Source organism: Chionomys nivalis, chromosome X, assembly GCF_950005125.1.
Source record: "Chionomys nivalis chromosome X, mChiNiv1.1, whole genome shotgun sequence".
Taxonomy (NCBI): Eukaryota; Metazoa; Chordata; class Mammalia; order Rodentia; family Cricetidae; genus Chionomys; species Chionomys nivalis.
In genome coordinates, this window is record NC_080112.1 from 52,882,909 (window position 1) to 52,909,599 (window position 26,691).

The following is a 26,691-nucleotide window of genomic DNA, read 5'->3' on the forward strand; positions in this document are numbered from 1 at the left end:
CAGAATAGTATGATTTTAACAAATAAAATGTGTCTTTGTGTCTTTTTCAGTAATTCGGTGAATTTGTTTGGAATAGAAACATGTTGCTTTTCAGATCACCTCATTTAGACTATGGCTTCATGGGATATACATTTTGTTTTTCTTTCTAGAGGGTGCTGATGCTGAAAGTATCAAACAAGCCTCAGAACAACTGAATAACCGGTGGACAGAATTCTGCCAATTGCTGAGTGAGAGAGTTAACTGGCTAGAGTATCAGAACAACATCATTACTTTTTATAATCAGCTACAGCATTTGGAGCAGATAACAACTACTGCTGAAAACTGGTTGAAAACCCAACCCACCATTCCATCAGAGCCAATTGCAATTAAAAGCCAGTTGAAAATTTGTAAGGTAAAACTTTCCTCTTTCCTTTGGAGCATGATCAGTAGGCATTTCTTGGCAAATTGCAAGAGGGCCATAGCAAAATGTTTAGTAATGAGATTTTCAACTCCCGGGGGTTTAACCAAGAATCAAAAATACCAAAATATAAGCAAAGAAAATCAGTCTTAATAAGTACTGTATTGATATTGTACTTCTGGCATTGATGTATGTAATTTATAAATGGCTAATTATTTTTTGTCAGTTTGCAGAGGGCTGAGACAGAAAGTATAGAAAGCAAATATCCTTTAAAAAAAATTAAAAATTGGCCAGTACACTGGAACTCTTTTTAGACGTAAAACTGGGCACGTGATTAAAAAATTGTAAGCAATTCAAATAGCTAGAAGCAGCTCAACAATAAAGCCTTATGATGTAAAACAGGGTAAAAAAGAAATCTATAAAATTAAGGGCACATATAAGACTAGTCATTTTGTATAGTATTTCTTGACAAAGAGGTATTTTACTAATGTCCTTGCTTCATAGATAAAACCGAAAGAAAGACCAGATCAAGCCAAACTTGTCCCTCTTCTAAGACAGAAAGAATCAGTGTAGAAATTGTGACTACACAGGAGAGAGTCAGAACCCTATAATAAAGGCTGCCTTAAGAGTGAGCCCAAGGCACATAGAAATAGAGCGAGAAAAATCAACAAGCAATTTTATCATCCTCTCTGCCTGAAGAATCTGGACAGGGCTCCCCACTGACTAGACTTAATTAGGAGGCAACGAATAAGGAGGTGTGATCTGTAAATTCGCCAGGGTCAGGAGAAGAAAATGAGTACACAAGGTGGAACTGGCACTAAGGGTCCAAGTAAGAGATTAAAAGAGCTCATCTTCATTTGGTAGAAATTAAAAGTTAGTAATAATGAAAATAACTTGACCTTTTCCAATCCTTACTATAAGCTTCACACTATTCCTAGGAAATAAGAAGTCGACTAGAGGCTAAGTTAAAAGATATCATGGACAAACCTTTACTAATAGACTAAGATGTATATTTAGTATGAAGAGAGATTAATTTGCATACTTTTCACAGGAATGGTATAAATGAAGGCTGACTGGATGTGGACAGCTGACAGTTTTGGTCTAGAAAGAAACACTGAACTCCAATGATATTAGGGAGATATAATGATGTTCAGAAACCAAAATAAAAGGACTTGATATTTTTTGCTTCAGTTTCTGTAAATTTACTAGGAAGTAAACAAAATCAAAATATAGTTTTGCATAACAAATTCAAATAAGAAAGACCTTTGCATTACTGGGCAAACCCACATCCTGTAGTATTTATATGTTATAATAAGCTTACAGTCCTTAGCTTATTTTCCACTTCTCTGAAGAATAGTTCATATGCAGTATGTTTTACAACAAAAGTCTGGTGAAGACAATCATGGTAGTATGGTCACTAGGAATGGAAAAGCCTGGGCCACCTTTCTTTATTAGAAGAAAGCATGGACATCATAGTGAGAACCTGTCTTAAATAGCCAATGTAGAATGATGATGTCATGTGAACAGTATTCCTGAAATTCAAATGTAGAAACAGACACCTAAGAAATATACTTATATTGCCAGGCCTTTAATCCCAGCACTTGGGAGGCAGAGGCAGGTGGATATTTGTGAGTTTGAGGCCATTCTGTTTTACAAGAGCTAGCCCCAGGACAGACTCCAAAGCCACAGAGAAACCCTGTCTTGAAAAACAAAAACAAACAAACAAACAAAAAAGAAATATGATTATATATACAATTAGATATTGATTAACTATAATGTGACCAAGAATGATAGTATGTACATGAGCTAGCTTGTTGATAGAACAAGTAGCACAGACTGGGCCATTTAACCAATGTGAATGTTTTCTCACTGTTCTAGAGGATTGAAATTAACATCTATAAGGACTCTCTTAGTGTTTGTAGGTGGCTGTCTCCTTACTGGTAATGCCTATGTTCTTTAACAGTTCATGTACATGGACAGAATGGAAGAGTGAGAGAAATATTCCCTTCATGTTGTAACACAACCAGCCCTATGAGATCAGGACTCTACCTTGATAACTTAATTATTCTTTAGTGCCTCCTCAAATCCCCTTTTCCAAATAAACTTGCATTGAATGTTAAGGCTTCAGCATATATATTTTGAGGTACTACAATTAAGTCCACAGCACTAAGTTCTAGGAAACAGCAGAAGTTCGTTAAACTTCCTTGTTTTATCATATTTTTCCACCTATGTAGAGGACATAGTTGCTAGGCAAATGATTAAATAAAATAATGTAAAATTACCAAGGGAATAAATGATTTACACAATGTTGGAAAACATCTAACAATAAAACATGAAAAAGACAGAAACCAGCAGGCCGCTTCTTTAATGGAAAAGCATTTGCATTGGGCATTTGGAATGACTTGATGTTAAATCAAAGAATAGTATACTCAGAAACATGGATAAATAAAGACCACCCATATAAAAGAAGGTCTATTATATGAGTACTAATCATAGCGTGGTAGGTGAGTGGAATGTGAGTCAGATGTGTAAAGGCAAATCAGTGGCCTAAGAGTCATACCACAATTGTAGTCTTAATCTCAGTCACAGATAGAAATCACAGACAGATTTCTAAAGTATTCTATTATTATGGAATTATTCAAAGGGAAAATATCTCTTTTCTGCACTCACTAATAAAGATCCCAATATTGTTGCTTGCACTGTCTCATTCCATTCTCTCAACTCTTTGTCTTTCTGCTTGACCCTTTGGTTCCTAATGAATTTATTAATTGGTTTATGTAAAATATTTAGTGGTATAAGAATAATATCATTCCCAGATTAGCTAAGATTATATTAGTGGCCTGGTATTAGTGTTTGACAACTTTTTTATCTAATTTATTTTTTATTTCCTTTGGAGATTTTTAAATATTAAAATACAAATTTAGCTCATGCTCCAATATATTGGAGGTGAGAGAGCCTTTTAAGATTTGGAAGAAATATGTTTACATTTCTTGAAGTGGGGGAAGGTTCTACTTGGTGCTATATTATTTAAATGATTTAAATGTGCATATTAATATTTTTATCCTTCCTTCATATATTACATGCCAAACATAGTTCTCCCATTCTCCTCTCCCCCTTGTAAATGTACATAATTTTAGCGGGGAAACACATTCAGAAAATATGATTTACTCTGGGGACTAAGAACGCTAAGTTCCCCTATGCAAACAATGGCTACTGGGTAACAAGCTTTTGAAGCTGAGTAGTTCATTTCAAAAGAGATGGCATATCTTCAGTCTTCAATTTCTAAAGCAACTCAGTTGTCAGCAGCAATGAGTCCTACTGTGAGAGTCACATAGCCACATTCTTTACAAACTTAACTTTATATCCTCGGAACTCAGAAGAAAAGAGCATTGTCTATTCATATTCTTGTTCTTACGAGATATTAACTCAATCAATACTCATAATATAGGATTCTCCAAATAAGCATACATGTATCCTAAGTCAAGAATTTATTTTGTCATTTTAGTATGATTTCCAGTAAGCTCAGATTTAAATTTAGTTCCTAATTGCTGTAATTTTTTTAAAATTTCCTCTCCATTTAATTGGCTCATGATCCCATTTTTAATTTTAATGATCATGTTTTTGCATATTAAATACTAAACAAACCCAAGTACTTTTTTTTTTTTTTTTTTGGTTTTTCGAGACAGGGTTTCTCTGTGGTTTTGGAGCCTGTCCTGGAACTAGCTCTTGTAGACCAGGCTGGTCTCGAACTCACAGAGATCCGCCTGCCTCTGCCTCCCGAGTGCTGGGATTAAAGGCGTGCGCTACCACCGCCCGGCTCCAAGTACTTTTTTGAAAGGTAGCTTAGATATGAATTATAAGTAAGCAACCATGGTGATAATGCACTGGAAAAGAGAATTTCAGAGTTATTTCTTATGGTACAAGTTATATATATATAAAACATAAAATAATTGTCACTTCACTTGAAATGAGACCAAGGAATTTATATAGAAACAATATGGCTGAAAAAATACAATGTAAATTCCAAATTCAAGTGTCATATATAACTTTGAATATCCATTATTTAATCATGTTTTGCCCACCTAGGGACTTTTAGTATTTAACATTGCTTCTGGGGTAGGACATCATTTTTATGCAGGAACAGAGTCCTTGATAATCTCCTTGCTCTGATAAATAATTTTTCACCTCCACTCTGGCAGGATATTCAAATTAAACCCAATGGGTCATATACAAAAGTAAAACATGAACTAACAGGGGGGTTCGTTAAGAAGAAGGATTCCGGCAGTCTAAGGAAAGGCATGAAAGAAGGAAGTCAATGATGGAAGAAAACTATTGAATACTATTAAGAACTTGTATTAAACTGACAAATGATAAAAATAATGCAAATTATAAAAAACTGATAAAGATACTCCATTAGTGTATTTTATTTATACTTATTATTTATAACTATCATTGTAAGGTTTTATAAATATTGAAAAGATAGTTTATGTTATATATATTTTGTTTTCAAATTTCAGTGTTCATTTTCATCACATTAACATACCTTAATTTAAGTACCAACATGTCAGTTTCTTGGTACTAAATTGAGCTAGAGAGTGCTAATGTGCACTTTAATATACATGTGATTTTTGTCTACTACAATTGAATAGAGACTATAATTGAGATTGAAAGCAGGTGCTATGTTATGAGTGTTTATGACGAAAGAGTGGAAAGCCTGGACAGTTTCTCTAATTAAAAGGATAGCAAATGCCTAGTCAGAAAAGATAATGTGGCTGGGTAAAATGTAGAATATTTTAGATATAACCATATGTATTTGTGCATATATAAATAAAGTATTGTATAGGCATAGATAATCTTCATTGTGTAACAGATTTATAAATTCACATAGTATATTAAGAACATACAATATATTTTAAACATGTGAATAAAAAAGTATTTTTCACTGAATGATCTTACAATTTAAAACAATGACAGTTTTGGAATAAAAAGCATTAAAGATAAACATCTTTATTTGATTTAATTTAGTGAGATTTAAATTTGTGTTCATTTATAAAACATTGCAAACATGCACATTTGTGTGATTTATGGTTCTAAATGATGATAGGCTGAAGGTAAGGTATATCATACATGATGATTCAAAATGAACAAACAGCTATGCTGTTCTTAAATTGATTACTTGTAAGAGAGTATGGAAATTTCTTAACAGATATTTGTCGAGGACATTAACTTGTTTTCATATCGCTGACTATAAACAACTTTCTTTGTGACAGTATAGTAAATGCAAAGTTACATATTAGTAATACTCTGAATTATAATTCAGGATGAAGTCAACAGGCTGTCAACTATTCAACCTCAAATTGAGCAGTTAAGAATTCAGAACATATCACTGAAAGAAAAGGGACAGGGGCCAATGTTCCTGGACGCAGACTTTGTGGCCTTTACAAATCATTTTAACCACATCTTTGCTGATGTGCAGGCCAGAGAGAAAGAGTTACAGACAGGTAAGTAAAAATACTTCTTAAAGCTAACTTAAGATTTTTGAAATTGGCTATCCATGGGTAAAATATGAAGTACTAAAGAAAACCAAACAAAAATGGGAATAATGACTATCAGTGAAATAAATCACCTTCCCTTAACAAATGACAAAATACTGATGTTAGACAACAAGAAACTATATCTTTTCTTCCTGTAATATTCCAGTGTTTGGGGGTAAGAAGAAATAAATAATGGTTTGTACAGCTATAACTTCTCCATGGATGGTTACAGATTCCTGAATCAGGAGTTTTGAATACTTTTGAAAATAAAGAAGCACTTCAGGAGACTTTCACAAGATTTCTCATTGTATAGGTGGAAATATTTGTGCAGGCATTTTCAGATGCTCTTTCAGGTCATCTGAGAACTATCTACTTTGGGGAAATGAATCTCAAGTAAGGACAAATTATTCTTTGAGCTATATTTTATTTTTGGGACACAGTAATTACATAAATCGCCCTTTGTTGATAAAATAGAAGAGAGAAGTAGAACAGATATAAAAACTTGTATCAAGTAGATAACAATTTTTCAAGATATCTCTTTACAATTTCTTTTCTGTTAAATATAGTGTTTCTTTGAAATGTCTGTTCATTAATTTTAAGACAAAATTTTCTTAGAGAGACAAGTTTATAAGATTTAAACAATACTACATAAGTTTTTAATCTATCACACACATTCATTTATATGTTTTTGTCCGTAAAGAGAAGATTATAGTGAATGCTTAGGATTTAAGGACGTTTGCTTACTTTTTGTGAAATTTTAGTTCTGTGGAAGCATATTTAACATTTTTTCTTATTTTTCATCTTTGTAAATATTACAAAAAACATCTAAAATACTTCAAGAATATTTAGATATGACTAAAGCTTTACAATATTGTTTTTGACTAAATTGAATTAAGTTTACAGTGTGTATTTCCTTTTCTTCTACTTTTTAAAATAGTTTTTGCTAAGGGGTTTGTTTTTCTAATGGGAAATCAGTCAGTATAACTTTAAAATGATATTACCGCCCTCTAGTGACATACAATATAATTGATGCTGAGCGTCAAACCTCCAAACTGAAAAAGATATTTTTAATTTTTCATACATCTTAGCATATTGTATTTAATTTTTTGATGAAATACACAAACATTATTTAAAATAAAATAATTTTAATGGATATTCTATAGTTTAACTTCCTCACTGGAACGTTATTTATTTTAATTCTAGTATTTTCTTCTCCCAGCATTCAGTCCATCCTCCCTGCCTACCTAAGTTCTGCCCTATCACCAGGCCAAGGCAGTTTCTTTATTCATCAGTGGTAATCACAGCACACAGAAGGGACTCCCACATCAGATCCCAACTTAGTGTGGCCACTTGGGGGTTCATGGTAAAGAGTGGGTGGTCAGGTGTCCAAAGGAATGTAAATGGATATTAATAAATGGCTAAACGGGGCAGAGGGAAAATGTGCTTTCCATCCTACTATTTTTATAAGAGTGCTTCTCATATATTTACCTATTGTTTTGGGAAATTTGCATGTCTTGACAACCACTGAATCAAGATGACTGTGTCCTCATAAAATGATTTTTGGCAATGTTCTCTCTGTTTCTATTTTGTGGATTAATTTTAGGAGCAAAGATATTATCTGTTCTATAAGAGCTCCTTCCGGGACAGCCAGGGCTAATTACACAGAGAAACCATGTCTCAGAAAATGAGAGAGAGAGAGAGAGAGAGAGAGAGAGAGAGAGAGAGAGAGAGAGAGAGAGAGAGAGAGAGAATTTCCACTTCTGAAAAATAAGACTACTGTTGATATTTAAAATACTAAATGAAATATGGGTTCAGAGAGACAGGAAGGAAGATAGAAATAATAGCCATTCCAAATGAGATTTTATTGGACTAGACTCATTAAAGAGATAAAAATGAAGATTAGATAGAGCCTTTCAAGAAGTAATGTTATAGATACAGGATCAAAAACATTGCAGCAAATGACAATTCAGTTTTCCAGAGATAGCAGAATAAGTTGTTATGATAGCTACTAAAATGCTCTCTATGGCCATATATTCAAGGCTGTGGATTTGTTCGGAACATTCCATATTATGACACTAAATAAGAACAAAGTATAGTAAATTCTTTCAGCTCCAAATTAGGAGATTTATCTAGTTTACTTTTTAAAACTTTATTTTTTACTCTAATATATCTTGATAAAAGATTTCATTCTATTTGTTGCTTTTCTTCCAATCTACTTATCTAGTTACCCATGATGAACTAAAAATATATAGAGGTTAAGATGTTAACTTAGCTTTAGGTAATGCATACCACTTTAAAATGTAGTTAAATAGTACTAATACACCATTCTCACTTTAACTGATTGCTTCTTGGTTGTTCCATAATGTAGCAAATATGAAAATTTGTAATTCTCATATATGAAATGGACTGACATTTGCTTCTATTTAACTGAATACAACAATTGTAAATATTTATAATGTACTGGTTAACATCTCAACCCTGTATATAATATCTAATTAGATTAGTGTAGTTTGCATATCTATCACCTTTTTGGAGAAACATATACATTTGTTCTAATTTTCAATTTATTTGGTTTTAGTTTCACTTTTATGCATGTAAATTTTTGTGGGACATTGTGAGAATTTAAAAATTCAGCACACCTATTTGATATACAACGATCAAATTGGAATCCAAGCTTGGATAGTGAGAAATAGGTATAATTTAATATTTCTGCACAATGAAATTAATGTCAAGATTATCTTTAAAATACTGTCTTAGTTAGGGTTTCTATTGCTGTGAATAGAGACCACGATCATAGCAACTCTTTTTTATTTATTTATTTATTTATTTATTTATTTATTTATTTATTATGTATACAATATTCTTTCTGTGTGTATGCCTGCAGGCCAGAAGAGGGCACCAGACCTCATTACAGATGGCTGTGAGCCACCATGTGGTTGCTGGGAATTGAACTCAGAACCTTTGAAAGAGCAGTCAGTGCTCTTTACCGCTGAGCCATCTCTCCAGCCCCCATAGCAACTCTTACACAGGAAAAACATTTAATTGTGATGGCTTGTACTTTTAGAGGTTTATTCCATTATCATCATGGTGCAATATGTTGGCATGCAGGCAAACATGGTGTGCGAGAAGTGTTTCTGAAATACTGGGTATGGCTTGAGGAGATATAAGACCTGAAAGCCCACCCGCACAATGACTGCACTTTATCCAAAAAAGCCATACCTACAACAACAAAGCCATACCTCCTAATAGTGCCACTTCCTATGAGCTTATGGGGACCATTTTCTTTAAAACCAACACATTCCACTACCTGCCCCCATAGACTTATAGTCATATAATAAGGCAAAATACACTTATTTCACCTTCAAAGTGCCCACAGTCTATTACAGTTTCAGCAACTTTTAAACTCTAAAGTTCAAAGCCTCCTCTGAGATTCATGCAATCTCTTAACTGTAACCCCCTATGAAATCAAATAATGGCAAAGGGTGTATACATTACCACATCGAAATGTAGGGGAGAGAGCACAGTGAGGAAATGCTGGACCAAAGCAATACCAAAAACAGGCTGGGCAAACTCCAAATCCTGTATCTCTGTGTCTGGTGTCAAAGGCTCTTTAGATCTCCAAGTCCTTTCAGCTTTGTTGTCTGAAACACACTTCTTTCTTTGGGCTGGTTCCTCTCCCTGTTAGCAGTTCTCCTTAGCAGGTATTCCATGGATCTGGCATCTCAAATATCTTGGGGTCACTAAGGCAATCTAGTCATCAGCTACACAGCTTCACAAAATGACCTACAGTTAGGGACACCCCTAACACTTGCCTGGCATCAACAGCTTTCCTTATTTGCAGAGGAAGGTTACATAATGTCTTTCTTCTTTTCTTGACTCTACATCTAGAACTACATGGGTGAAGTTGCTAAGTTCTGTTGCTTGCATGGCAGGAACATGGCCTCCTTATTCAATTAAATCTTCACCTGCTTTCTGGTTTTGGTGGTTTCTTTCACTGCATTAAATTTGAACATTCTAGAACTTGCTCTGTAGAGCAGGCTTCCCTCAAACTCAAAGATTTAGCAGTCTCTGCCTTCAGAGAGCTGGAATTAAAAATATGCATCACCATACTCTGCTGTAAGCTTGTCTTTAATTGCTTTTCACAAGTTGGAAACTTGGATGGGTGGGATCTTACCCTGAAATCGCAATTCCCTTTATTCCATTTCTTAATCTCTTTATCTCCTTGAACACAGGATTTAGCTCCATTCCACTTCCTGGTGTTCTTTTTCTCCTGAAATTGTACATATTGTATTTACTTTTTTTCCAACTTGCTCCTTTTCATTATAAATCTTTATTAGAGTTACCACTAATAACTTTAACCACATGACAGAGTCTATACTACAGTTTTGAGATTTCCTCTGCCAAGAGAATTAATCTGAAACTCTATTTGGCCTCAGGAAGACTTTTCAGACAAGGGCAAAAAGCAGCCACACTCTTCATGAAAATATGACAAGATCAGTTTCTAGGACACACGCTAATATTCTTCTCCTCTAAAACCTCTTGATCCAGGAACCCACAGTTCAAATCACACTTAACCCCACTGTTTTCTATGTTCCTGTGAGGATGGATCATTAGGCAACACTTAAAGTGTTCAATTCCTTTTCTAATCCACAGTCTCAAGGACCATATCCCTTTAAACAAAAGCATGGTTAAGGACTATCACAACACCTTAGTCTCTGCTACCGACTTCTTTTTAACTTAGGGTTTCTATAGGTGTGAAGAGACACCATCACCATAACAACTTTTATCAGGAAAAAAACATCTAATAGGGTGGCTTACAATTTCAGAGATTTAATTCCTTATCTTCATGGCGGCAAAGGCAGTATCTGGTGGCATGCAGGCAGACATGGTGCTGGAGAAGGAGCTGAGAGTAGAGAAGGAGCTGCATATTGATCCTAGAGGAAACAGGAAATAAATTGTGTGTGGTTTGAGCATATATGAGACCTCAAAGCCTGTCTCTGACACACTTCCTCCAACAAGGATGTACTTAACCCAACAAGGCCACACCTCCTAACAATTCCACTGCCAATGAGTTTGTAGGGGCCAATTGTGATCAAGCCACCACATATACCCTAAATATTTTACCAATATTTGTATAGTAGTTCTATATAATAGTCTACTTTTACCTAAACTGTAAAATGTATATATCAGTAACAACAGAAAAGTGTTATCTGATACTCAGTGTTGTTTAAATGAACTCATAAATATAGAACACTTTCATCTACTTTGGAACCACTTCCTTTCTTTCTACCTATTACATTTTTAATTATTCTCATTATATTCCAGAATGAGGTAGAAATGAACCTTTAAGTGCACTTTCTGTGTGAGTTAGGATTATATATGACTATGAATGAATCTATATATCCCTGTATTTATTCGTAAATACACAGATATTTGGTATTTGGATATGAATCTATTCCTGACAATTTTAATAAAAGTAAATAAATTTTCTTATTTTACTAGACACAACCATTTCTCAGGATTATTCGATTTATTGTATTCCTTGTAGAATGAATGGTTTCTGTTAATACATATGGCTTGATATTCATTCTTCCACCTCAGTTTAGTCTGGTCATATTACTGTCTACAAGAAAGTCTCTTGAGTACTATCTGGTCAGTTGATATACTACTTAAAATTGTGTATATGTACCACAAATTATTCTATCATGGAGAGACTCTAATATATTAAAATGTATCTAGTAAAATGATAATTTTATTAATGAAGTACTAAATTAAATGTAAAATTTTTCAAAATCAATTCATGTCTACTCTTGGCTTCTTCATAAAAACCTTTGCTCTATTCAACCATCATACTCTTGAGATCATTTATCTGCTCCCCCATCCCTCTCCCAACACCATTCCCTGTTCTCTCCTCAACTATTATACTCTTAAGATCATTTGTCTACCAGTCTGCCAACTGCTCCCATCCCCATATCATTCCATTCTTTCCATATGACATTTCTCCACATTCTTTTTCAAATTGGCTGTTTTCTTTAGTCAGGGCAGAGCAAGGAACTCAGAGTACATTGAGGATAAGAGAAGTAGATATTAGCGTATTTCTCTTACACTCTGTACACCAATGTGTCATTTGTTAGAGGATGTTGTAACTCCTTCAATTGTGAAACCCATATAGAAAATGCCCTTCTTGCTTCAGACTCCCAGCATGGAAAAATACTCTCTTAGTTTTTTTTATTTTTTTTATTTTTATTCTTTTTTAATTAAAATTTCCTCCTGCTCCCCGTTTCCCATTTCCATCCCCTCCTCCCAAATATTGCCCCCTCCCCCCACTCCCCTCCCCCTATCCCCACTCCTCTTCTCCTCCCCCCACACCATTCCCCCTCCCTCTCGATACTGAAGAGCAGTCCAAATTCTCTGCCCTGCGGGAAGACGAAGGTCTTCTATCTATGTCCAGGAAGGTGAGCGTCTAAACAGGCTAAGCACCCACAAAGCCAGTTCATGTATTAGGATCGAAACCTAGTGCCATTGTCCTTGGCTTCTCATCAGCCTTCATTGTCCGCCATGCTCAGAGAGTCCAGTTTCAACCCATGCTTATTCAGTCCCAGACCAGCTGGCCTTGGAGAGCTCCCAATAGATCAGTTCCACTGTCACAGTGGGTGGGTGCATCCCTCGTGGTCCTGATTTCCTTGCTCATGTTCTCCCTCCTTCTGCTCCTCATTTGGACCTTAAGAGCTCAGTCAGTTGCTCCAAATTGAGTCTCTGTCTCTACCTCGATCCATCGCCAGATGAAGGTTCTAAGGTGATATGCAAGATATTCATCAGTATAGGATAGGGTCATTTCAGGTTCCCTCTCCTCAGTTGCCCAAGGTACCAGCTGGGGACATCTCCCTGGACACCTGCGAACCCCTCTAGAGTCAAGTCTCTTGCCAACCCTAAGATGGCACTCTTAGTTAGGATATATACTTCGCTGCTCCCGTATCCTCCCTTCCTATATCCCAACCATCCCAATCCCCCGAGCTCCTCCCATCCTCCCCTTCTCATGTTTCTCATCCCACTTCCCCTTTGCCCCTTGCCACCTCACCCGCAAGTTCCCAGTTTTTGCCCTGCAAGAACTATTCTCCCTTCCCAACTCAATCTTTGCCCTCCCTCCTCTCTCTCTCTCTCTCTCTCTCTCTCTCTCTTTCTTTATAATCCATCAAGTCCAATTTGTGCTATCCATACATCTTGCTTGTATGGCCTTTTACTTTAACATGGTTTATTTAGCAGGGACTATATTATTTTTCCAACTCTTTTTTAAATTTTATATACTTACCATAGTTTCTCTTTCCTCTTCTCTTCTTGTTCCCTCCTCTCAGCTCCCTTCTACCCCATCCTCATCCATCCATTTCTCCACTCTCTCCATTAAGAAAGGTGCAGGCCTCCCGTGGACTTAAACCTAGCATGGCACATCAAGTTGAGGTAGGCCTAAGCTATTCCCCCTGTACTAAGGCTGGGCAAGGTAAACCAGCATGGAGAACACGTTTCCAAAAATCAGCTAAGTGCCAGAGACAGGCCTTGATGTCACTGCTAGGCATATTATGAACAGATTAAGTTTCACAACTGTCGCACACATGTAGAGGGCCTACATTGGGCCCATGCTGTCCCCGTAGGGGCCACCACTTGTCGCGGTCCCCCTCAGCCAACAAGAAGGATGCAACACTGGAGCTCTTCTTGCTAAGCAGTTTATTCAGGACTTTATTCACAACTTTCTCTCCCTCTCTCTCTCCCTCTCTCTCTCTCTCAGCCCTTAAGTAGGCCTGGGCCACCAACCCTAGATTGCCAGGTGGGCACTGCCCATAGGTCCATGCATATGCAAGCAGCTGACGATCATTGTATGATAATAGCATAAGTCAGGCCTAGTTGATATTAGGATTTGATTATCACAGAGAGCACTCACTTTCGGGATAGCGGAGGGCGGAAGCCAGCACCATCAGGTACGACTCCACGCAGCTCTCTACACATAGCCATCAGGTGTGACTCCACACGATTCTCTACACCATGCAGGCTCCCTAACTATTGTTCCAGAGACCATGTGTTCCCACAAACTCAGGTCAGCTGTCTCTGTAGATTCCTCCATCATGACCTTGACCCTCTGGCTCATACAATCCCTTTTCATTTTCATCAAGAGAACTCCCAGAGCTAGGCCCAGTGCTTGACTTTGAATCTTGCACCCAACCTGCCTAACCTGCTCCCTCAAGTTCCCATCTCCTTATCCCCCTATCCCTGCCAAAAGTTTATCCAGGATATTTCAAAATTCAGTATCACATACAGTGTTCTTAACATATCAGACAAGTATTAGGTAAGAAAGCGTCTTCATTATCACAACCACTTTCTATTACGTGTCAAGCAAGGATATTAATTAATACTTAAGATAATAGAATTCTATTTGCTGACAAATAAGGAAAATATGACAGGATTTTAATTGGTTTTATTAGTATTCTCTTTCCAGGCTTTAAATTGATGTAATTCTCTTCTTTCTTTGTTCCCTTTGATAAAGTTTTTGACGCTTTACCACCAATGCGCTATCAGGAGACAATGAGCACCATCCAGACATGGATCCAGCAGTCAGAAAATAAACTCTCTATACCTCATCTTTGTGTCACTGAATATGAAATAATGGAGCAGAGACTCGAGAAACTGCAGGTCTGTGGACAATTGACTTCTATAAGCAACAAAGAACGTGTCTTAAAACTTGCATTGTTGTTGCATTAAATATAAATAAAGATAATAAAGGTAGGGATCACAGATTAGGAGTTTAAAAAAAGGAACAGGAGAATATTGTGAAATAAAACTATAATTTCCTTTTAAATTTAATGTATATTTTAAGAGATCGAGTATAAGTGTTAAATTAGACCACATTATTTTATCATAATTACATATTTTATAAATCCTGATATCTTTAAGCATAGGTAAAACCAATAGATTTATGTAAGATACTGTTGAAATATTTGATACTGAGTAGGTATTTTAACAACCAAAGTCAAGAAAGATTAAATAATAATATGGGAAAATAATATGATATGAAGACATATGAGGACTAAATTTTTGTTGATTCCAAAATTGCTATGTTATATACTCATTCTTTTAAAATCTGAAAATATATTCATTATAGTTAGAAATTAAGATAGTATGTCTATGTTTTAAGAATTAAGTTAACAAAAATACTATTACATTTTTGCTAATTCAAATCCTTTTAAATGACATTGTGTTAGTTCTTTATATAAGTAATTTTAAGGAAATTTTATTTAAATATTTTCTTTTACTATATAATCCCTAATTATAGTTTTTCCTATATTATAATACAGAAAAAAATAGCGGCAGACTTCCTCTTTCTACATATTTGGTGTAGTATTTCTGATGTTCACTTGATAAAAGTGTGATCCAAAAGAACTAATACACTTCAAAAAATTGAGCCTATAAAAATAAGCTATTAAGAATAGTGAAAGTACAAAACTAATGTTGAATAAATTATTAGAAGCTGATATTATAACAGAAAAACAAGCTATAGAAGAACAATCATAGGAACCATTGGGAATATATGAAGGACCCTGTGTCATCGGGGAAAACCAAAACTACTATGTACAATGAAGTGTTTTAAAGAATTTATCATGGTAAAATATTTTTTGCATCTGTTAGAAAGTCATACATGTCAGTAAGATACAAGAACAGTCAATAAGCCGGGCGGTGGTGGCGCACGCCTTTAATCCCAGCACTTGGGAGGCAGAGGTAGGCGGATCTCTGTGAGTTCGAGACCAGCCTGGTCTACAAGAGCTAGTTCCAGGACAGGCTCCAAAGCCACAGAGAAACCCTGTCTCGAAAAACCAAAAAAAAAAAAAAAAAAAAAAAAAAAACAAGAACAGTCAATGCAAAAACAGCAAAGGAAAGAAAAATGACACAAAGTAAATTTTTTTCTAAAACCAAGGAATAGTCTTCAAAAGAAAGTCACCAGGGAGATAATAAACTTTGAATAATCCTATGATAAATTATAAATGCACTTCTAGAGGATGAAATAACAAATGAGATATAATCTTCCCTAGTACATAAGTGTAAGTCAGACATTAGTGTAAGTCAGAAGTAAATAAACGCATTTCATGATGGGAATTAATTTTTTGAGGAAGTGTCTTCAGTATTTTATATTAATACACAAATTTTCATTCAATTGTATATACAAACATAATCTTATGAAAATTCTGTTTTTACATAAATAATTTAAAAATGTCCAGTAGTAGAAGTAGATGAATGTAAACACATTTCATCAAAGTGGAAAGGTAGAAATTAATTATAAAACTTTAGTTAATTTCTGTTAGTACTCAGATGTCTTGATAGAATATTTAAGGTTTACACTATAAATCTAATTTAGTAATAATTTTTAGAAGAAATATTGAAGGTTGTTTTATTGAGATTTCACTGAAGGTAAACTAAAAAACTAAAATGCATTACTTATATAATAAGCATAATTATCAATATATAGGCATTCAGTAAAAATTAGATATACCATAAATAAATATGCTTTGGAACATATTAGACATTATTTATATGAATACATGCAAATTGTTTTGTCAGAAATTCTTCTTTGTTTAGGATTTTAAATTATATAAGCTCTCATTTAGTTTCTTCTTGATGTGAGAAAATCTCATCAATTATGCCTCATTTGATGTAAATGCACTTCACTGTTTAATTTTGAGGCTTTGCAAAGTTCTTTGAAAGAGCAAGAAAGTGGCTTTACCTATCTGAGCACCACTGTGAAGGAGATGTCCCAGAAAGCGCCTTCAGAAATAAGCCAGAAATATCAGTTAGAATTTGAAGATGTTGAGGGACGCTGGAAGAAGCTCTCTACCCAGCTGATGGAACATAGCCAAAAGCTAGAAGACCATATGAATAAACTTCGAAAAATTCAGGTAAGCCAAGGTTTTTCTTTGTATATTCATACTTATTTTCCACAGATCAGCGCACTGTAAGATGTGATGGGAAAGAGATATTTGACTCCCAGAGTCCTTCAAAGTCATTGATGAGATTAAAAGACAAATCTTTCATGAATGAGTATAACTTTAATATTTTTCCTAAGAAAATTTAATGGTACATTCTTCTTGGATTTTCTATAGGTTGAATCAATTATTTTCACCAATACCAATTCACAGTTAAAAATTTTAATATAAATATTTAAAACATTATTCCAGAATTAAACATATACTTATGAGTCAAATATATTAGAAGTGTCCTTACTTCAATTCTGGTCCTACCAGTGAATTGTTCGTTCCTATATTTTCCAGCTTAAAACACTACCCAGAATGACCAGTCAATAATCTACATGTATGCGTGAGGCTTGCTATGAATGCAGGCTTTAAGAGAAAGTGTATTTGTTTGCTTTGTTTAGCTTCTCAAAGCAGCACCCAATCTTTTATTCATGAGCACGTCTTCTATTATCCTAGCATCTTTTGGTGACTATGTCTGACTTTGAATCTTTTCGATCTAATCTGCTCTCCTTCACTGTCTTCACCTTTTGTCTTTTTCAGTTTTCTCTTAATAAAACAAGTTTTCTACTATCGATGTTATGATATGCGAGATGACAAAGAATATTGTTTACATGTTTAACTTTCTTTTATCTGCAACATCACCCTGTCACATTGGATATTTTTGATTGGGAATAGTTGTGAACATATTAACTATGTGAAACTGTATTAAGCAGTATAACTGGGCAAGAAAGAACTCCATATAAAAGAAAAAGAGCTAATGAAACACTAATCATTATACAGATATTCTCAACTATACTTTGAACTACTGGAACTCAGTATTAAAGAGGCAAAACTGAGATCCTTGCAAAATGGAGAAAATTCTCATTTGTTTGAAATATGTACAATATTTCATCCACAATATGTATGTTTTCTATATATGGTTCAGAAATGTACTATGTCATAAGTGGTCACGAATGTTCCTCTTTTGCATGAGTCATTTCACATGGGAAATGGAATTAAACGTAACAACAAAAGAACAATTACAAAGGTTTATTACCAGTAATTTTAATTTGGGGGTTTATTTGCTTTTTTTTTTTTTTAATGTTTTCAAGACAAGGTTTCTCTGTAGTTCTGGAGCCTGTCCTGGCACTAGTTCTTGTACACCAGGTTGGCCTTGAACTCACAGAGATCCTCCTGCCTCTGCCTCCCAAGTGCAGGGATTAAAAGCATGAGCCACCACCACCCAGCTTTACCAGTAATTTTAAAAATGGAAATTGAAGTTATGTTTCCATCATCCAATCATCATCATAAAAAGGGAAGAGATCACTGGCATAAATTTAAGAAAAGGATTTCTGTGAAGTAAGAATGAATGAACTTAAGATATTATAATTAATTTATCAAGGAATTCATGGTAAGACCTGAATTGAAGATAGTGGAGACATGTAAGGGAAAACCTTATGTGAAGCATGTATTCTCAATATAAATTTTAGAAAGGAGAAAGAATATAAATATACATTGTGATTGAATTACATGTAGTTAAAGAAGTGACAACTATATCTTTGAAAAGTGACTGAAACGAAGTACATGAATAAAAGTAATACAAGGAAAATGGATGGGAGGTTCTTGTAAATTTATAAATGACAAAAGAAATCACGGTCTTCCTGATTATTATTTCTAACTAATCACACAAATAAGAAACTAAAAGCTTTGTCTTGGAAGGTAACATAATCTTCCCTGAAGATTCCCAACTGAAGTAACTGTTTAACCTGTCAACTGCAGAAAACAATTTGTGGAGGTTCAGGTTTAGGGAAGCTATAAAGGCATGATTACATTGAGTTTACTGTTCATCGTTTGTTTTATGTACACTAAGGGCACATTATTAGTATTATCATGCCTTGTTTTGTAACTTCAAATTTCTCAAGAGAGGATATGATTTAATGTTCTCAAGAGAAACATCATAAAACCACATTTGGCAGTATTCTTTTATTTTTAACAATAGCAGACTTCATACACCGATGCTCATACTATGAGCCATAAAATGCAGTCTTAGTAAAAATATTCTTTTCTAGAATAGCTCCAGTGAGACATCCCTCAAACATGGAAATTGTTTACTGACTTATATTCAGACATATCATCATAATAAACTATGTTGAGAACAATTAGAGCTTAATAGTATCTTAAAATTGTTTTGTATTTTTTTTATTTCAGAATCACATAAAAACTTTGAAGAAATGGATGGCTGAAGTTGATGTTTTTCTGAAAGAGGAATGGCCTGCCCTTGGGGATTCTGAAATTCTAAAAAAACAGCTGAAACAATGCAGAGTAAGATTTTTATCTGATGCTTTTCAAATGATATCTTTTATTTGGGTAATACAATTTAATTAGCTCAGTCACTTACTGATGGGACAGTTCATAATCACTTGCTGTTTGGACAGTTCAAAATATCTGAACACATTTTTGGATATCCCAGTACCTAGTGCATAAAGATCATGGACATGGTTAAGCACACTTCAAGGCCTTCAGAAAATAGTTTAAATATCTCTAGTGCCCATATTGCATATTGTTTGGGCCTCACTTTATAAATCTTAACACAAAATTCAATATAATCTAAAGAAAACATTCAAGTACTTATTAGTTCTTACTCTAGGTTATTTTTCAAATTTAATTGCATTTCAATAGACTATATAATAGTGTATACATGTGTGTGTGTGTGTCATGTACACTTTGAACGAATGCCAGAGACGAATATTAAGTGCCTTCCTCTCATGGTTTCCATGGTATTTTTTGAGTAAGTCTCTCAGTGAATCAGGGCTCAACAGTTGTCTAAATTAACTAACTAGCAAGCACCAGGTGTACATTTTTCTTTGCAATTAGTAGAATAAGTACACACACTACTGTGGCCAAGTTTTTACATATATGAACTTAAGTTTTCTGTTCATAGCAACCATTTTGCCCACTGAGTCATCTCTTAAGCCCAACAATCTATAGTTCTGAAATGCTATTCCTCAGAACATTGACATGCAACATGGGGCAAGTAATCAGTTTCTTGAAATTACTTTCTTTTCAAGTAAAAGCTAAAACGCAATTCTATGATGGACAAGTATTGGAGTAGCCTGTTTTTCATAACCAAAATTATTTTGAAGCTATTCATGTATGAATATCATTAACTTGACTCATTTTCTAGCAAGAAATACCTAGTTTATTTGAAAGTCTTTGAGATAAGTGGCATATGTGTAGATAATTTCCTGCATCGTTGATAGCATAACAACCACTGAATATTTTAAGGACTTCATGAAGATTTGTGTTTTGGTAATCTTTTAGTAGTCAAAATTCATGTCAGATGTAATTATATATATATATTTATTTATATTTATAATTGTAAATTTATGGTGATACTTTTTCTGTCATGTTAAACAACACATTGTTTCTTCAGCTTTTAGTCAGTGATATTCAGACAATACAGCCAAGTCTAAACAGTGTCAATGAAGGTGGCCAGAAGATAAAGAGTGAAGCTGAACAAGAATTTGCATCTAGACTTGAAACGGAACTCAGAGAACTTAACAGTCAGTGGGATCACATGTGCCGCCAGGTATGCACAGTTTAATTCACTGTGGCTTATCCTATGTCCATGAATTTAGTAAAGTTTCTGATGGTCTGACTTCATCATTACCTACATTGAAAACTTTCATCTTGATTATTTTGACTGTCAAAACTACTTTTATTTCAAACAAATTAGTTGTTTCTCTCATATATGGCTACATTTTAGTCAATATTTTCAATAGTACCTAATATCCATATTAAAAACTGAAATAAAATTTCTTTATTTCTAAAAATGGATCAATTTTATTAATTGACTTAATGAGGATAGAATACATATTTATATTTACTTAATATGGAAATAAACTCTGCATTCATATTCAGGTTTTCCTGTTAATATAACATTTTTTGTAGATATTTATTTCTAATTTCAGCATTAAATTGTGGAAAATAAAGCACATTTATGGGGAGTGTGTGTCAAATAGTTCGTGCTTAAATCACTATATTTTGTACTAAAGCAGTAATTGCTTTTAAGTTTTGTGCCCTTTCATTTCTGTATTGAAGAGATAACTAGTCTTTGGTTATTTTAAGTAACCTTTCAAAGTTGAAAAGTAATGATGCCAAAAGACAAAGGCTAAGTTTGAGAAAGGAAAGAATTTATAAGAGAAAGTCAAAGCAAATTTGTGCAGTTGATACAATTGTCGACAAATGTGTAACTGTTCCGTTAACTCACAGCTGAGATAGCCCAGGGTCAGCTAAGTTGCATTCTTCACATCTTCTAGTCATTGATAGAACAGCTGCCCAGAGTAAAAACGCTTAAATGGTGGATTATATCTCTGAAAATTTCCACAAGGCCTAGATGAAATATAATAGTTTTAGGAAGATCCTGAACAGAGGACTAGAAATAACACAAATATTTTACTGAGAAAAAAAGTGGGATCAGCAGCAGGAAATTAAAAAACGAAAGCCAACAGCACTACTCAAACAGATTTTTCATTGTTTATAGAAGCATTTTTTAAATAACTTTTCAATTCATTTTTTTTATGCTTGAGACCTATTATTTTCTGTAATGTGTATTAGGAACTCACTGTTCAAGTAAAGCTATGAATGAAGTGACATGTTGCCTAACAAAAACTAGCCATAGAGTGTAGCTATTTTCCAATCCTGGTATTGAAAAATAAAAAAAAAAATCTCATTTTTTTCCTTGAGGTATCGCATTCCACATACATTTTCTGTCACCAAATTACCTAGGTTTTCAGGGGGTGGGATATGGTGATTCCACTTCACTGTTCCAGAGGGAAAATAGAAATTAAATGTAAATTGGTCCTTTCTAGAAATGTTTGCACGTTAGAATGAATATGTAGTGTTTACTCTGATGTTAAATAATACTTTTTCCTAAAAGTTCAAATGTCTGTATTAGTTGAAAATACTTAACAATCCCTGAATCTGATTTTTAAAATAACAAAATGACATGGAGTTTACATTATATTTAAAAATAAAGAAGAAAAACATTATTGGAAATTTCAGAGATAATGTATCTGAATGATCCATGTCAAGATTTTAGCTATTTAAAAAATAAAAGATAACGGGCTCCCTGCAGGGGCTCTACACCCTGCATACTGCCTCTCTCTTCTTGTCCCACCCAGCTTGCATCCAGAACCCTTCTTCCTTCTGCCCCCTTTCCTCTTTGGGCACATAACACCATCCAGCTCAGTCTGTCTGTCGCTGGGGGCAAATCCTCAGGGCAAGTAGGCAGGCGAGACTTCCTTTGTTTCACTGGCCTGCCTGCAACAAGCAAGGTAAGGGCTTTGTTTACGAACTACCCAACCTGCACGGAGATCTGATCTTGGCACCAGGAGAGACAGCAGTGGGGTGAGTTTGTGACCGGCGGCGGCAGAAGCAGCCCTGGACAGGGAACTCTGAAGTTCCTCATCCCCCACCCTATACTCCCTGGGCTGCCTGCAGGGGCTCTACACCCTGCATACTGCCTCTCTCTTCTTGTCCCACCCAGCTTGCATCCAGAACCCTTCTTCCTTCTGCCCCATTTCCTCTTTGGGCACATAACACCATCCAGCTCAGTCTGTCTGGCGCTGGGGGCAAATCCTCAGGGCAAGTAGGCAGGCGAGACTTCCTTTGTTTCACTGGCCTGCCTGCACCAAGCAAGGTAGGAGCTTTGTTTACGAACTACCCAACCTGCACGGAGATCTAATCTTGGCACCAGGAGAGCCATCAGTGGGAGAGCTAATCTGGGTACCAGGAGAGCCGTCTTTGGGCACGGAGATCTGATATTGGTACCAGGAGAGACATCACTGGAGCACCAGGAGAGCTAACACTGCAGAGTGCCATCACTGGGAAGGTACATCAGTAGGCAAGGAGACCTGATCCGGTAAAAGAAGATCCATAGGGGAGCATTCGGAGAAAGAGATGGGCAGGCGCCAATGCAAGAATTCACCCAACAATCAGAAAAACTATATGAAACCACCAGAACCCAGCAACCTCACAACAGGAGGACATGAACAACTTAATCATGAAGAAGTAGATAAAATTGACTTTATGAAAGTGATTGACGCCCTTAAACAGCATGTAAAAAATGCCCTTATAGAAATGGATGAGAAGTATAACAGAAAGTTTGAAGAATTGAGTAAATCAGTGAATGATACCCTAGGAAACCAAGGAAAAACAATCAAACAGATAATGGAAACAGTTCAAGACTTAAAAACTGAAATGGAGGCAAAGAAGAAAACACAAACAGAAGGCCAGCTGGACAGGGAAAATCTAGGTAAACGAATAGAGACTACAGAAGCAAGCATAACCAACAGAATACAAGAGATAAAAGAAAGAATCTCAGATTCTGAAGATACCATAGAGAAAATAAACACGCTGATCAAAGAAAACAGCAAGGCCAACAAATTCTCATCACAAAACATTCAGGAAATATGGGACACAATAAAAAGACCAAACCTAAGAATAATAGGAATAGAAGAAGGAGAAGAAGCGCAGCTCAACGGTCCAGAAAATATATTTAATAAAATTATAGAAGAAAACTTTCCCAACCTAAAGAAAGATATACCTATGAAGGTTCAAGAAGCATACAAAACACCGAATAGGCTGGATCAAAAAAAAACATCCTCTCGCCATATAATAATCAAAACACAAAGCATACAGAATAAAGAAAGAATACTAAGAGCAGCAAAGGAAAAAGGCCAAGTTACTTATAAAGGTAAACCTATCAGACTTACACCTGACTTCTCTATGGAAACCATGAAAGCCAGAAGGTCCTGGATAGATGTACTGCAGAAACTAAGAGACCATGGATGCAAGCCCAGACTACTATACCCAGCCAAGCTTTTGTTCACTATAAATGGAGAAAACAAAATTTTCCAGGATAAAAACAAATTTAAACAATACGTAGCCACAAATCCAGCCTTACAGAAAGTAATAGAAGGAAAATCACTAATCAAGGAGTCCAACAATGACCACAATAACTCAGACATCTAGAGACCCTTTACCAGCACATCTCAAAGAAGGGAAACACACAAAATCAACTACTAAAAAAAATGACCGGAGTTAACAACCACTGGTCATTAATATCACTTAATGTCAATGGACTCAACTCACCTATAAAAAGGCACAGACTAAGAGATTGGATACGAAAACAGGATCCAACATTCTGCTGTTTACAAGAAACACACCTCAACCACAAAGACAGGCACCTACTCAGAGTAAAGGGCTGGGATAAGGCTTATCAAGTAAATGGACCTAGGAAACAAGCAGGTGTGGCCATACTAATTTCTAACAAAGTTGACTTCAAACTTAAATCAATCAGAAGAGATGGAGAGGGACATTTTCTACTCATAACAGGAACAATTCATCAGGATGAAATCTCAAGCCTGAATATCTATGCCCCTAATATAAAAGCACCCACGTACGTAAAAGAAACATTGTTAAAACTCAAGGCAGCCATCAAACCGCACACATTAATAGTAGGAGACTTTAATACTCCTCTCTCACCAATGGACAGGTCAATTAGACAGAAACCTAACAGAAAATAAGAGAATTAATGGAGGTAATGAATCAAATGGACTTAACAGACATCTATAGAATATTCCACCCAAATAGGAAAGAATATACCTTCTTCTCTGCAGCTCATGGAACCTTCTCAAAAATCGACCACATACTCGGTAACAAAGCAAACATTCACAGTTACAAAAAAATATTAATAACCACCTGTATCTTATCAGATCACCATGGATTAAAGCTAGAATTCAGCAACAATGCTACGCCCAGAAAGCCTACAAACTCATGGAAACTGAATAGTCAACTACTGAACCATACCTGGATTAAGGAAGAAATAAAGAAAGAAATTAAAGTCTTCCTTGAAGACAATGAAAATAAAGAAACAACATACTCAAACCTATGGGACACTATGAAAGCAGTCCTGAGAGGAAAGTTCATAGCACTGACTGCCCACTTAAAGAAAACAGAGAAAGCACACATTGGAGACTTAACAGCCCACCTGAAAGCTCTAGAAAAAAAAAGAAGCAGACTCACCTAGAAGGGGTAGAAGACTGGAAATAATCAAACTGAGGGCTGAAATCAACAAAATAGAAACACAGAAAACAATTGAAAGAATCAATAAATCAAAAACATGGTTCCTGGAGAAAATCAACAAGATTGATAAACCCCTATCCAAACTAATCAAACGGCAGAGAGAGAATTTGCAAATTAATAAGATCAGAAATGAAAAGGGAGACATAACCACAGACACAGAGGAAATTCAGAGAATCATTAGATCTTACTACAAAAGCCTGTATGCCACAAAACTGGAAAATGTAAAAGAAATGGACACTATTTAAATAAATACCATATACCAAAGTTAAACCAGGACCAGTTGAACAACCTAAATAGACCTGTTAGTCGTGAAGAATTAGAAGCGGTTATCAAAAACCTCCCTTCCAAAAAAAGTCCAGGACCAGATGGTTTCAATGCGGAATTCTACCAGAACTTCCAAGAAGACATAATACCTATACTCCTTAAGGTATTTCACAATATAGAAACAGAAGAGTCATTGCCAAATTCCTTTTATGAAGCTACGGTAACTCTGATACCAAAACCACACAAAGACCCAACCAAGAAAGAAAATTACAGGCCAATCTCACTCATGAACATCGACGCAAAAATCCTCAACAAAATTCTGGCAAACCGAATCCAAGAACACATTAGAAAAATTATCCATTATGATCAAGTAGGCTTCATACCAGAGATGCAGGGCTGGTTTAACATACGCAAATCTATCAATGTAATCCATCATATAAATAAACTGAAAGAAAAAAACCATATGATCGTTTCATTAGACGCTGAAAAAACATTTGACAAAATTCAACATCCCTTTATGATAAAAGTCTTGGAGAGATTAGGGATACAAGGGTCATACCTAAATTTAATTAAAGCTATATACAGCAAGCCGACAGCTAATATCAAATTAAATGGAGAGAAACTTAAAGCCATCCCACTAAAATCAGGAACACGCCAAGGCTGTCCACTCTCTCCATACCTCTTCAATATAGTTCTCGAAGTTTTAGCAATAGCAATAAGACAACATAAGGGGATAAAGGGGATTCAAATTGGAAAGGAAGAAGTTAAACTTGCATTATTTGCAGATGATATGATAGTGTACATGAGCAACCCCAAAAACTCCACCAAAGAACTCCTACAGCTGATAAACGCCTTTAGTAATGTGGCAGGATACAAGATCAACTCCAAAAAATCAGTCGCCCTCTTATACACAAAGGATATGGAAGCAGAGAGGGAAATAAGAGAATCATCACCTTTCACGATAGCCACAAAAAGCATAAAATATCTTGGGGTAACTCTAACCAAGGAAGTGAAAGATCTATTTGACAAGAACTTTAAGGCATTGAAGAAAGAAATTGAAGAGGATACCAGAAAATGGAAGGATCTCCCTTGCTCCTGGATTGGGAGGATCAACATAGTAAAAATGGCAATTCTACCAAGGGCAATTTATAGATTCAATGCAATCCCCAATAAAATCCCATCAAAATTCTTCACAGATCTTGAAAGGACAATAATCAACTTTATATGGAGAAACAAAAAACCCAGGATAGCCAAAACAATCTTATACAATAAAGGAACTTCTGGAGGCATTACCATCCCTGACTTCAAACTCTATTACAGAGCTACAGTAATGAAGCAGCGTGGTACTGGCATAAAAACA

The 26,691-nt window shown here is 35.3% G+C and overlaps 1 protein-coding gene across 2 annotated transcripts in view; it reads left to right on the top strand.

Annotated features, from left to right (window-relative positions):
* Dmd (dystrophin) overlaps positions 1–26,691 on the top strand; it is a 2,258,623-nt gene that overhangs the window by 879,788 nt on the left and 1,352,144 nt on the right. For both annotated transcript variants that reach the window (XM_057760244.1, XM_057760245.1), the window contains 6 exons: positions 150–391; positions 5,718–5,898; positions 14,465–14,610; positions 16,653–16,865; positions 19,128–19,241; positions 20,353–20,508. In XM_057760244.1, coding sequence (XP_057616227.1) covers positions 150–391; positions 5,718–5,898; positions 14,465–14,610; positions 16,653–16,865; positions 19,128–19,241; positions 20,353–20,508 — 1,052 coding nt within the window. The remainder of the gene's footprint in view (positions 1–149; positions 392–5,717; positions 5,899–14,464; positions 14,611–16,652; positions 16,866–19,127; positions 19,242–20,352; positions 20,509–26,691) is intronic.